The sequence below is a fragment of the Amblyomma maculatum genome, chromosome 2 (genome assembly GCF_055883805.1).
Source record: "Amblyomma maculatum isolate TAMU_Amacu chromosome 2, ASM5588380v1, whole genome shotgun sequence".
NCBI classification, from domain to species: Eukaryota; Metazoa; Arthropoda; class Arachnida; order Ixodida; family Ixodidae; genus Amblyomma; species Amblyomma maculatum.
In genome coordinates, this window is record NC_139345.1 from 142,243,615 (window position 1) to 142,257,462 (window position 13,848).

The 13,848-nt window shown below is 44.6% G+C and overlaps 1 protein-coding gene across 1 annotated transcript; it reads left to right on the forward strand.

Annotated features, from left to right (window-relative positions):
• Positions 1-7,008: 7,008 nt before the first annotated feature.
• On the forward strand, positions 7,009-11,185 carry LOC146200086 (dynein light chain roadblock-type 2-like). The gene is made up of 2 exons (XM_084595344.1): positions 7,009-7,254; positions 9,457-11,185. The coding sequence occupies exon 2, from the start codon at positions 9,624-9,626 to the stop codon at positions 9,999-10,001; it is 378 nt and encodes a 125-aa protein (XP_084451470.1). The 5' UTR covers positions 7,009-7,254; positions 9,457-9,623; the 3' UTR covers positions 10,002-11,185.
• Positions 11,186-13,848: the final 2,663 nt, after the last annotated feature.

Here is a 13,848-nt window from a genome sequence, read left to right on the forward strand (position 1 = left end):
CCCACCGGGGTGGCGCAGTGGTTACGATGCTCGACTACTTTGCAAGGAAGCGGGATCGAATCCCGGCCTCGGCGGCTGCGCTTCGATGAAGGCGAAACGGAGTGGCGTCCGTGTGCTGTGCGATGTCAGTGCACGCTAAAGAACCCCAGTTGGTCGAAATTTCCGGAGACCTCCACTATGGCGTCTCTCATAGCCTGAGTCACTTTGGGACATCAAACCCCACAAAACAAACCAAACCAGAATCCGTACTTGCGATACCCTGTCTATACGTCCACAACTTCCTTTTGTCGCAATTTTAGAATATAAAGGTACTTAATCGCAGCAATGAATAGTTCATTCAAACCGCTAGAATTTTGCATGAATCTACATAGGGAAGTAACGAGGCAGCGTAAAGCACCGTTTTACTATGCCGCACTTCAGACCTGATCAATACCTACAGCATGCGCTTGGATGTTCACAATAGAAAAGGTGACATCAGGCATACCTTAAATTTTAATTAGCCATGTGACATCAATAGTTCGCCAGGGAGCAGCACAGATAACGGACGGCAACTAATGTCTGCAACACTGGGCTTTTGATTCGGCAATCTGGATAAATAGCATAATAGGGATCAAGGTAAATGGACAATGTATCAGCAATCTTCGGCGAATCGGGGACTGCTGATCGGGGATGCTCCATAACCAGATTAGCTCATGAAATTACCTTGCTTAGTAACTCAGGGGACGAATTGCTATGAATTGCTATGGCGTCATAATCAATGAATCCGATTGTGCTCAGGTTCTTAACGTTACCTTCTCATCAGTTTTTACCAACGAAGACATTAGCTCATCTCCTATCTTAAATACATTTCATGACATCTGCATGCCTGACATTGTCATTAACGAAGCAGGTATTTCAGCTTTATTAAACAACCTCAAAATTACAAGTAGCTCGGATCACCCTGGATTTAACAATAAGATACTAAAAAATACATCCAGAAGCATCTCCGCTATCTTGTCCTGTTTATTCTCGCAGTTGTTGTCGAGCGGACTAATTCCTAATGACTGGCGTGTAGCAAAGGTAATACCTATATTCAAATCAGGTGAACGTTCCTCCCCACTGAACTATCGACCCATCTCGTTACCCAGCAACTTTTGCAAACTTCTAGAGCATATCATTCATAGCCAAGTCATTAACTACCTCGAAGATCATAACATTATTTTCAAATATCAGCATGGTTTTCGCAGGGTTTTTCATGTGACACTCAACTAGCTGGCTTAGTTAATGACTTACAATCGTCACTTAACGCAGGCTTTCAGGTCGACGCAGTTTTTCTGGATTTTTCAAAAGCATTCGATCGGGTCCCTCATCACAGACTTTTACTAAAACTAACACAGCTTAACATCCACCCTAATGTGCTCGCCTGGATTAAGGACTTTCTTTCTTCTAGTTCTCAGTATACCTCAGTTAATAATGCTAACTCTTCTTCGACTTATGTGACATCTGGTGTACCCCAAGGAAGCGTGCTTGGTCCTTTGCTTTTTCTAATCTATATTAATGATTTACCTGCCTGTGTAACATCTAGAGTTCGTCTTTTCGCAGATGACTGTGTAATTTACCGTAACATTATTAATGACAGTGACCGCCAATTCCTACAATCTAACCTGAACGCAGTAAGCTCATGGTGCTCATCCTGGTTAATGACTTTAAACGTTTCTAAAACTAAACAGATATCTTTCACCCGTCATACAGCTCGCGTTTCAGCCACTTACATGCTCAATGACAATTCTGTTGAACTAACAAACACTTACAAATACCTTGGCGTGCACCTTCAGTTTGATCTAACATGGCATCTCCATATTGACCTCACCCTAGCTGCTGCTAACCGTTCACTTGGTCTTCTTAAACGTACTCTCAAACACGCTCCTATCCATGTTAAAAAACTTGCTTATATCACTCTAATACGCCCTAAAATTGAATATGCTGCGGCTATTTGGGATCCTGATCAAGCCTATGTTATCACCAACATCGAATCCTTGCAGAACCGTGCTGTGCGTTTTATTTTTTCAGACTACTCACCTTTCACTAGCGTCACAGCGTTAAAACAACGTGCTGAACTGGAAGACTTATCATGTCGTCGTAAACACGCTCGGTTAACACTTTTCCATAGCTTTATCACCATCCACTACTGCGCAGTGATTTGTTTCAGTCACCTGATGTCATTTTTCCACGACTTGATCATGCCTTCAAAGTTAAACGCGCAAAGTGTCATTTATCATCATATGCCAATTCATTCATACTATCATTGAATGGAATAACTTGCCATCGCACATTGCTACAGAAACTAACATAAAAAAATTCCGAGAGCTACTTCGCTGTGACGGAAATGTGTAGACTATTTTGGTGTTGTTTTTCTTTTCTCTTTTGATGTTATATTTAATGGTGCTTATTGCAATTGTTGCTAATTGCATCGTGTTTTTTACAATTGTATCCCCCCCCCCTATGTAATACCCTCCTTTGGAGGGCCTTTAGGGGTAACCTGAATAAATAAATAAACAGATTAGTGACCTATGCAGAAAGCTAGGCCTAAAAATTAATATGCAGAAGACAAAGGTAATGTTCAACAGCCTCGGTAAGGAACAACAGTTTACAACGTGTAGCGAAGCACTGGAAGTGGTAGGCGCATATGTCTTCTTAGGACAGGTAGTAACCGCAGACCCGGACCACGAAATGGAAATAATTAAGAAAATGATATTGGGATAAAGTTAATTTGGAAAGTAATCGCACGTTATGACCGGTACCGCTGAATAGGAAAGTATTTATCACTTGCATCTTACCCGTACTCACCTATGGGGCTGAAACGTGGAGGAGCGAAAAGGGTTCTACATCCGTTGAGGACAATGCAGAGGGCTATGGAACGAAAAATGGTAGATGTAACGGTCAGGTGTAACTTAGTGGGTCAGAGGAATAACTCGAGTTAGTGACATTCTGAATCTAGTGAAATCAAGAAGAAATGAGCAGGTTTAAGGCATGTACGTATTACGTGAAGAGAGGATAACCGATGGGTAACTTAGGGTAACAAACTGGACTCCAAGGGAAGGCAACGCCTAGCGGAGGAAAGCAGAAAGTTAGGTGGGCGGCTGAGGTTAAGTTCACTAGGGTCAAGTGTATGCAGCTAGCGCCAGACCGGATTGATTGGAGTAATATGGGAGAAGCCTTCGCTTTGCTGTGCGAATAGTCTGGCCGATGATGATTGTGAGTAATAGTTTACCACCCTTGTGTAATTTCATGATATTTGATGGAATGAATATATAGCTGTCATCATTGCCATTCCGCCAAACATGCTTTCGAAATTCTTTAGAATGAGATAAGATATAGTCCACTACAATGCAAAAAAAAAAAAAAAACTGTTCTCAATTGGGCAAGGTAACTTAGATTGTAGCTTTAGCATTTTAAGCAGTGCAAAAAATCAGGAGAACCTTTTCTTTCATTTCATATACAATTTCTTCTGGCGGAGGACGATAGCGAGTTTGAGATTACACCACGGTTTATTTCGAGCACGCTGGGCGATAGTATGCGGGATTGGACGTACACTACAAGAATTGCAAATAGTATCTCTTTAAGCAGAGTCAGAAATCTGAATTCAATTCTTCTGGCAGCATTTCATATGTGGGAAAGTATAGCTTCGATCATCTTCTCTCTCTAATCTTTCAGGCCTTTCGAAAGAAGTATGAAGAGATCATTTACAGAAATATTACGGCTACTGTTGTTTGGTAATAGTTGCGCATTTGATTTGTCATTTAATTTAGAATAATGTATCGTTGGTTCGTGAACCTACTGCCTAACAGTAAATTGCTCCATAACGTGAGCATAGTGTTGTGTATAAGGTACATCGCAATGCACTCCTCGGGCCATTGGACAGCCAATTAATATCGAAAACAACCTAAATTTACAAAGGTTGATTTGGTCTCGCATGAAAATCTAAAAGAAACCCATTGAGTACTATAATGAACAAGTACACTGTGCAGTGATTACGATGGAAGCACGTATGGCTATCAGAGAGTCAAGAATCAAATAGTTCTATCCGGTCAATTCTGTCTGCCTCAGGCAGTCTATGGAAATCTAGTTCTAACAAAAAAAAAATTGTTTTTCTTTACTTTTGAAATCAACCTGCAAGAGTTCGGCGACTTTTGTGGCGTTGTGCAAAATATGAATTGTAAATAAAAAGAACAAAGCGTGCGGTCGGTAAGAGAACTAACGTCTACTTTAATTCGTTTACACCTGAACAGCATATTACCTGAACGCTTTCATGGGTTAAACTTCACTGCCATTGGCTTTTCAAAAACTAAACTGACAGCGATGCTTACCTTGTTTTTGGTTTTATCACTCCCGTAATGTGGTTGTAGTATTTTGCATCGGCGATTTTAAGGGCCCTTGTGTTTCCTGATGTTTTATTTTTAATTCTTATTATTTATTTAATTCTTGTTTTTATTGTCGCCTTCAAAAATATGGCGCATGCCCACAAGGAGAATTGGCCGTAACCAAGCGGTGATTACAGATTCGTAGGATGTGTGTACGGCAGAAATGTAATGACATAAGAAATTTAACCAACTCCGTTTCAGTGACAGAGATGGTTCAGGGTGGTAACGGGGCCTGATGAGTTTTAATTTGTGAGATGTAAGAAGGGAAAAAAATAGAAAATCATAAATACAGTATTATCAAAAAGAGAATATCGAAATTAGGAAGAAGGGCTATGAAAACGGTTATGATGGAAGACGTTTTGACTCTAGAAGAGAATTTCGAACGGCGGAGCAAAAATTCTCATCGGTACGTCCAAGGATAGAAGCGCCAAGTAACAGATTAACGCCAGAAGACAGGCACAAACTAAGTTTCTGAAATAGTAACATATTTCATAACAAAGTAATTTATTATAGCGCTAAGAATGAATCAATAATAGCCAGCAATTGACTATTTATTCAATATATAATCAATTATATTTAAAATAATTATTCAATTAAAATAACATTAAGTAATATTAAAAGTAAAATCCGGTAAGTAATCAATTAATATTACAATATTAATAAATATTGATCATTAGTTGCCAAAAATTAATTAATAACTGCCGTTATTGATAACAGTTGTTACTGATACGAGTTGATAACAGCTACTGATAACAGTTGTTAATAATAACAGTCGCCCATGAGCGAAGTGTGTTGGCGACAATAGGGAGGAAAACGTTCTACTTTTTCTGAATCAGCGCAATACGGACACAAAAGAGAGATAGCGAGACCACACATGTAGAGGTAAAAATTGAGCTGCGAAACACGATAACGGAGTCACATGAAGGATACATCAAGTTTGCAAAACCGCTAGGCTTTACTCCTGCGAGAAAACAGAAGGTGCTGAAAATCATCCGAAAAAGTGAGCGCTGAGGTGGCAAATTCTCGCATGAAAGTATACATAAGAAACCGCGCCACCGTAATGAACGCGCAGGTTGGAAGGATGTCAACGATCGGATCAGTTAGGGTTGATTTCGCTAAAGCATCAGCTAGTTCATTGAAATCAACGCCCTCAGCTGTACCCAGGAACTCAAACAATCCAAATCCAAACAACGCGGACAGGGAAGTGCTTAAATATAAGTTCGCTATTATCATTACGGTGGAAAAAAGAGTTGGGCAGCTTGCGCAGAGCAAGAACCACCGCTAGGAACTCAGCCAAATAAATAGGAGTGAAATCTGGAGACAGAGAGAAAAGGACCCGTCAAGGGAATAAGAGAAAATGCCCACACCTGCCTTTTCTTCGAACACCGAGGCACCGGAAGTAATTGTAACATGCGAGCCAATGGTTATCAAGTAGTCTCGAAGTCTGAATGAGAGAAAGCCTATACTGTCAAGCACACGGTGATTCCCGCCTTGCTCTCATACAACTACGCGAGATAATTGCTGTTTATTATCGATAACTGGTACAACTTCTACTTAGTTGCGGACTGCAATCATCGGAATATTTCTTTGAACTGGAATATCCTTCGCTGTCAAAACTGCCACTTCGGGTACGTTTAGAACACCTAACATAATACCATCCACGGCTGCGCAGTGACTAAGCCATTTGGCTAGTAAGCAAAATGTAGCGTCGCTTACGGTACAATATAGGCGGAAGGCAAGAACGCCCGTGCGCAGCTATCTCTGTGCGGGTCAAGGGTCCACGACGGTTTTAATTATTCTGAGGCCTTTCACCACGACGCCTTTCACAGCCAGTGCTGCTTCGGATGCCAGGCGGTATGTACAATCAACATTGCTTATATCGTGTACAGAAATACTTTCTCAATTCATGGAGAAAACCTGCTTCCTTCCGTGTTAAACTATAGCCTCTGTTGCACAAGCATAGTGATTTCGTAGAGAAAATAGTAGCCATATGACTACCAGGTCAAATTAAAGTAATTATGTTACTTTAGTTTGTTCACCCTCTAGAAGCAAGGGTTATGCGATACGGCTGCAGGCTCTTCCTTTATTCAAATATGCAGCAACCAGTGCTGTCCCATATATCGATCACTACACGAAGGCCCGCGCTGGTCCCTCCCTCTAGAGCCGTGTAGCTGACTACCCCCCCCCCCCCTTCCCATCCGTACTTTTCTATACATACCTCGCCCACACCTCGCATGCCTGTCGCCCTGGCCGATAGCCGTCCCACGCGCATCCTCGGCGCGCTCCAAGTCTCGCACCTCTACCTTCATCTCTCCGCATGTGTGTGTGTGTACGCGTGCACAACGTGGGAGGCGTGTGTGCGCCTCTCTCTATCCGCCAGACGCATGTGTGCGCGATTTTGTACGTGCGTGCACGCGTGTACACTGAGTATACGCGTCGTCGCGTTCAGCAGGATACCGGTATATTGAAGACCAGATCCTCCTCACTCCGTCCTTCTTGCCATGCCCTCCCCTGCATGCATGATTGCAGCGCACTCGCAATGTCTCCCGGAGTTACTTTTCCTTCTTTTTTTTATTTTTGTTCAGGTATATACTCAGTCAAAACACGGAGAGGACAGAATTGCACACACCACACCCAGCAGGAAAGGCGCGCGACTGCCGAGCGGTGAGAGTAGGAAGTTCGATCGCGCAGGAACCCCCCTCGCGGCGCCGATGGGACACCTCGCCAAAACCTTGTCCCTCTTACATCGGTTTCTGGCTTGAAGGAGTTCGCTATTCTGCAAAAGGTGTTTCTCGCCGTTATTCATCCTGCAGAGAATAGCGGCATTTTGAAAGCCAATCGTCGCACAAACCCCGTAAGTAGCGGTTTCCGTTTCTCTTTTCTGTTTGCTGAGCAGATGCTGACGGGCAATGTCCAGGTAGTGATGAGTTCACTTTTCGTAAACGCGATTCATTGTGAAGTGGCATCGCGCTGCCTTGACATATGCTACGGCAAAAGTGAACGCTCTTCCATTTCAATACTGACGGCGGCCAGGGTGTAAGGTTCCCGCGAGCAGGTAATAAGAAGCATGATAATTTGAATGTAATAATTATCAGGATGATTTCTCTCCCAATCTATCTATGTGATGTATTCGGGGCGAAATTAACTAGGCAGCAGCCCAGCACAGCTGCTTCATAAGCACTGATCACCCTAGTTAGCACGAAAATAACAACGGCTTGCTTTTGACAATCAAATACCCGCCCTTTTGAAAAACATCTATGAATGGCAGGGCTGGGTTTGATTCGTTTTATTCTATTTAACGTCCCAAAGCGACTCATGGTTTGAGAGTAGCCGTAATGGTACCGGAAATTTCGATTGGCTAGGGTTATTAATTATGGACTGACATCACACAGTACACAGGCGCCTTGCTTTTCGTCTCCATCGAAACGCAGCGCCTCGGCATGCAGAAAACTCGCGTCCTTTAAATAACTAGTCAAGCACGTTTAAGCACTGAATCACCATGACAGGGCATAAAAAGACCCAATAATGTACAAGAGAAGAACCCGTACAGGCAAGCATGAAATGGTACCGTTGTGCTAGCAACAGGAGGCTCGAGCCGGAAAGGAAAAATAAAAACAAAAATACATAACACGGGCTTTCGAATAAGCCTGAATGACGGATTCTCGAAGGACATCTTACACGGCGCACAATATGCACAATAACTGGGATGACGTCAAAAACAAGTTATAAGTTCTCGCCACATTATTGAACGCCTTACCGTCTAAATGTGCTCACGCGCACATCATTCCATCCTACCCTGTGAGGTTGTCGAACTCTATCTTGTACAGAAGCATTCAATTTTATAAGCAGCCAGGCTTACCGACCAAGGCGTTATTGTCGAAGCTTAACTCGTGCGTAGGAGTGGTGAGCCCAGCATTACATTTAGTTTTTAGAATCATGTGCCTCAGTTTGTGCGATCGCCCTCCTGTTCATCGGAACTGGGTATACAGCATGTAACGCTTGCTAGGAACGCAGGATTTGTGTCGTGTGACGGTCACGGATTCAGGTCAAACCACAGCATGCAGATAAATAACGATGAGTTTGAGCTCAGCGCTCGTTGTCATCTGTTTCCCTTCTCAGGTATGCTTCACAACACAAGTATGTGCGGTAGAGAGAAAGAGAAGACAGAAATAAGCATCTTCTCTATGAAACTATTTTCCACTCATTTGCATCAGTAGTTGAACTCGCTCCCCACACAAAACATACTGTCATTGCCTTTGAGTGGCAAATAGTAGTGCAGCAAATGAAGATGAGAAATTTTAAATTTAAAGGCGCCAAAACCACAGGGCGCACACACACACATACACAAGCGCGCGCGCGCGCGCACGCACGCACGCACACGGACAAGCGAAGAAAAATGGGACAGATCGCTCGTTTAAAATAATCAGCTACCAACTAGCTCGACAAGAAGTTCTCTGAAGATGAGAAAGCTTCTCGTTTACTGGCTAAGAATATTAACCAGTGGGCAATATGAAGGAAACGAGGTCAAGAATCGAGAGAGCCAAAGAAAATGCTGAAGTTCAATATGATCAACAGTCAGCTACGTGCGTATTTTTTCCCTACTTGTCCGCGTTGCCTTGTGTTCCATTGCTGTCCCCGTTGCCCCATGTTGCCCCATGTTGTTGTTATTGATACGCACATACAAAAAAGAGGGTTTTTGTATACTAGGCACTATAGTTCTGGATAAGCCTGAAAGAAGAAGACAACACACGGACGCACAAATACGTAAAAAATCACAAAAGGAGGGCTGTGAATAACTGAAAGGGGATGCATTCAAAAGAAGGCAGCAAGAAAAAAAATTTGTATGCCCCTTATTTCCAAATTATTTTTTTCCTTGTAACTTTTACTCGGTTTCCAGGTTTTGCTCCATACTGTGCAAATTTAGTTAAAGACGCATGCAACAGTGGCCATACTTCGAAAACTCAAAAGAGCTCCCAAGCATGAGACACTCCGCGTTCCAGTGCATTCACGAGTCTAATGCGACGCTTTTTTTTTCCCCTCTCTCTTCTGTTTACAGCCGAAGGCACAAGACCTGAAAGATCATTCCTCAGGCATTGTGATCCTTTGTAATTATCATCATCATTACAGCCGCAACCCAAGCGCTGCTCTCAGCGGCGCCATAAGAACACTGCCTGACGAGAGTTCCTGCACATTCCATAAAGCACCGTCTTTGTGGCCGCCGTGATGGCGTCGGCTCCGAAGAACGCCCGCAGCAGCGGAGACGGAAGCGGCGGCGCCGTCGCCGCCAGCGCGGAGGTCGAAGAGGTGTTCCGGTCGCTGCGCGGCCACGACCGAGTGATGGGCGTGATCGCCACCACGGCCGACGGATCGCTCATCAAGTCGACGTTCGAGGACGACAAGGTGGCCGAGCGCTACGCGCAGCTGGGCGTGGGTCTTTGCGAGCAGGCCCGCAGTGCCATGAGCGACGACGGATCCGCCGATGAGCCCACTTTCTTCAACGTGAAGACCCGCCGCCACGAGATCGTAATCTCGCCCAGCAAGAAGTACACGCTCATGGTGCTCACCAAGGTGCCGCCTCCGCCGGCGGTGGAGCAACAGTAGACGTTTGAGAAGACGCCCCGACTGAATAGGCGTGGCGTGCCTCTTGCAATGGGCAAGCAGACGTGTTACAGACGGATTTGGAGTGCCTCAAGTGCGTGCCGGGACTCTTAACCCTCTTTCTTGGGGTAGGCTGCGAAAGCGAATATATATGGTCGGGACGGCAAGGAAAAAATACAGCGCAGTAACGTGCGCAGCGATTTCTCGATATTTTTATGATTTGTGTCATCTGTACCTTAGCTCAAGCTTAACTGTACATATTGCCTAGACCATAGCTATCGAGCAGCATGCATTGCTGCTCGCTAAGGTATCGGTGATAGTTTCGATGTTGTAGCAGCGCCGAATGTGTTACAAATTTAGTTTCCAGAGTAGCAAGTGGTCTTCGAGGCTCTAGCTTTTTATCATATATCCCTTAATGAGCTCTAGGCATTACACGGGGAGCGGAGACAAAAGGAACACAATATGCAACCTAAGAGCAAAACCTAAGGAAGGAAAGAGGGAGGAAAACGCTACAGCTAGCACTTGCAGTGTGCGTTTAACAAGTCTGATGTGTGTTATAATGTTCAGTGGTAAAGATTGCCGAAGTTATGAAAAGTGATAAGCCAGTTTTTGCGGGAATAGATGGTGGTCGGGACCTGTAATTATGTTACTGGGAAGGCTGTTCCTAAATTATATGGCATCAGGGAAAATTAACTGTTTACGGCGGAGGTGGCGTGTTAATGCGTGCAATAGGTGACTGCCACGAGACAGCTCGCAAGGAGTCGCTGCAGTACATACAGCCTCATTCCTACACGGAATCACAGCATACACCGCTATCAAGCGCTGTCATGCACGTGCCGAAAAACCATTTCGCTTGGATATTTTAAATGCGTTCTTAAATATTATCGCGCACTACATGAACATCACGCATGTAATGTAACAAACACCACGTTTAATTATACCTAAGTTTGCATACAACTGCTTTTACTGATGCACATTGAAGCACTAAATTAACTTACTTAGATGGTGTCCTACAGCACGCGTTTCAAGCAACAGGTAGGTGGTGGTGGTGGTGAAAACATTTATTATAATACATAGAGGTGTATACACTAGGTGGGATGCCTAGACAGGCACTCCATTGGCGTTTGCCGCAGCCCGGGCGCACTGCTTTAAGACATTTTGGGCCTCTAGAGTGCAGCAGCCTTCCAGTTCTCTCGGGTGGGGTTTGGGGTAGGGGGCAAAGATGGGGTTTTCTACAGGCATAAGATTTCAGTGTCGGTACAAGGTGGTGAAAGGTGGCTGGTCCTGGCCCTGATGGGGCTGGGATAGATATATATGTCACCGCCGCTTGCGGCGGGGGCCAGCCTGCCACCGAATTTTTATGTTGTAGGCCGTCATTGCACCCGCCACTGCTTCGGTGGTGAACGACGGCTGTAGCGGCGCGCATATTTCTCTCCCTCTTCTTTTTCTTTCTTCTCTATTTTCTCTCCTGTCCGCACGAGTCAGCGGAGCTGGCTCAGCTACAGAGCCAGTAGCAGGTCCGTGCATTTTCTTTCCCTTCTTCATACAGCCACAACAACACTCTATGGGCCAAGCTTGTCATCGGAACACAAGCAAATTTTCTAAAATACTCATAAAGCTTTATTGAGGGGGTACAATATTGAAACAAGTTAGCTAGCGTGACACAGGCCGTGGAAGCCTTTGGCGTCGCCGGCCCATTCCATGGCCTTCGACTGAACGTCCAGGTAATCGCTGGACGTTTGCTTATCCCAAGGTTCTTCAGAGTGATCAGGTAAAAGTTTTAAGGGTCTTATTGAACTTTTCGCACCCAGATCACGTGTTATAACTTGTCTTTCTCGCCATATAAGCGGTAGAAAAGATTCATATGTTTGTGAATTTTGATATGTAGTTTCGGTTGAGGAGGGTCCTTGTATGTATACATATAGTTATTTCCATATGACCTACTGGTGTCTGGTCAGTGTTTTATGAGGTAGAGTGTTCTTATTACTTCGCAACATGCAGTGAGCTCCTGAGAGAATGTGAGTGCCTCACCAACTGAATGATTGAAACAAGCTTTATTGAACAGAGATAAAGGAGAGGGATGTGTAGGTGCCCAACGGGCATTCGTGACACGCGCTCGGAAGAGCACCGGCAGCAGCTTGAGTCCCGGACTAGGGACCCGCTACTCATCTCCCTCATCGAAAGGTTGTGGTTCCCGGCGGCGCCACCTCTCGGGCTACTATTTCTTAAGTGTATTGCTGGCAGCCTCATTTCCTGAATTGCCCGCAGTTTATCAGTTCGAGAGCTTTAAAGAGATGCGATTCTCTCACATCTGTGAGCATCTGTGCGGCGGGATCGGAGACCCGACCTCTAGCGAAGTTGCTGACCGTCCACTTCGAGTCGCTTACTATGGTAGTAGCGTAAGCAAAGACAATGGCTGGTGCTGGTTGACTGTCCGGGTGCGTAACTTCGCATAAAAACACTTAGTAGTGTACTGCGCATCTTCTGCGGCGTCGACGTAGAAGACATCCTGCAGCGCAGGCTTGAGTTTCTCTTCGACCTTGATGCACCTGAGGTTTCATATTCAGGACGATCTAGATCTGAGCATGTTGGTTCAAATGTGAAACTACAGCCTAATAAAAAACACACACAAGGAAGAGAACAGGATACGAGGCAGTTCATATTCTAAGGGAGAGGTTAGACGGCGATGCTCTTTCGTATGTTGCTTGGGAAGGCGTGAAAGAGATCTTGTTCACCCTCAATCCTTAGACTGTCGAGTATTCTAGATCCTACCTGCGGGAGCACTATAGGCAGGCGCCTGAATTGGGCACTTCTTTCTGCTTTTTTGAGTTCCTCGTATGTATGGTGGACTCTGAATTTCAGCTCCTCGTTAAGAGTCGAGCGAGTCCGGTTTGTGGTTCCTTCGTAAGCCACTTTAATGATGGCGTCGACTCTACCCACCTCGTCCCTCCTTACTTAAAAAGTATGGGAGAGAATACGTAATCCTGCTTATGCTGAAGGCGTCTATGTTTTCGAACAGGTCTTGCTCTTTCGTGAATCTACTTCTCTTGATAATCATATTTATTAGTGGGCTGTATGGTGTACCGCCCATTTTAGTCGGTTGAGCATTGCTGCGTTACATGAGTCTGTTTGCAGCTAATCTTCTGTACCTCTGAATTCTACACCCTACATGGACGCAATGTAGAGTCCACGAAGGAAGCAACTAGGTCTTGAATGTTCCTTTGAAAATAGTTTTCCGCAAATCATAAATGCGCCCTTGACGGCAGCAGTGAAACAACGTCCACCTGGCAGAAAAGGCAGATATATAGTTCAAGGCCTGCCAGCCACCATTTAACGCGGTAGCCCCGGTCTCCCGGGCTTGCGTGCAGAGGCAAGGATAATAAACGTTTTCTAATGGCAAATTTTTTTTTTTAATTCATCAATCAATCAATCAATCAAGACCTTCTATCCTGGTCTCTACATCACTGAAAGTCTGCAGCCACATTAAAAGCGGCCTCAATTTTGCCCTGAAGGTCTTTCGTTGCCCATACCGAATATACTAAGCGTATAAGCTGTGTTGTTGCTTCGGATATCTCCCAGTCCATCCAGGATCTTGGATAGTGTCATATTAAAGAGGAACAGAGAGAGGACTGCCTTTGAGGGGTGCCTCAGAAGCTCCACCGTGCGCTCATTGAGAAAGGCCCTGATATAATTGTAAGCCTTTCGTCCAGGGTTAATTTCACTTAGGTGCTCTAGTATAGTATAATGGGAGAGATTATCAAAGGTTTTTCGTTGTGTCAATTGCGTGTTTGCCTTATTAGATCTGTTATCGCATGTGACAGCTGAAGCATGACATCCTGAGTAGAAAGTG

Excerpts from the sequence above, each read along its gene's own strand:
- LOC146200086 (XM_084595344.1), top strand. The coding sequence starts at position 9,624 with ATGGCGTCGGCTCCGAAGAACGCCCGCAGCAGCGGAGACGGAAGCGGC.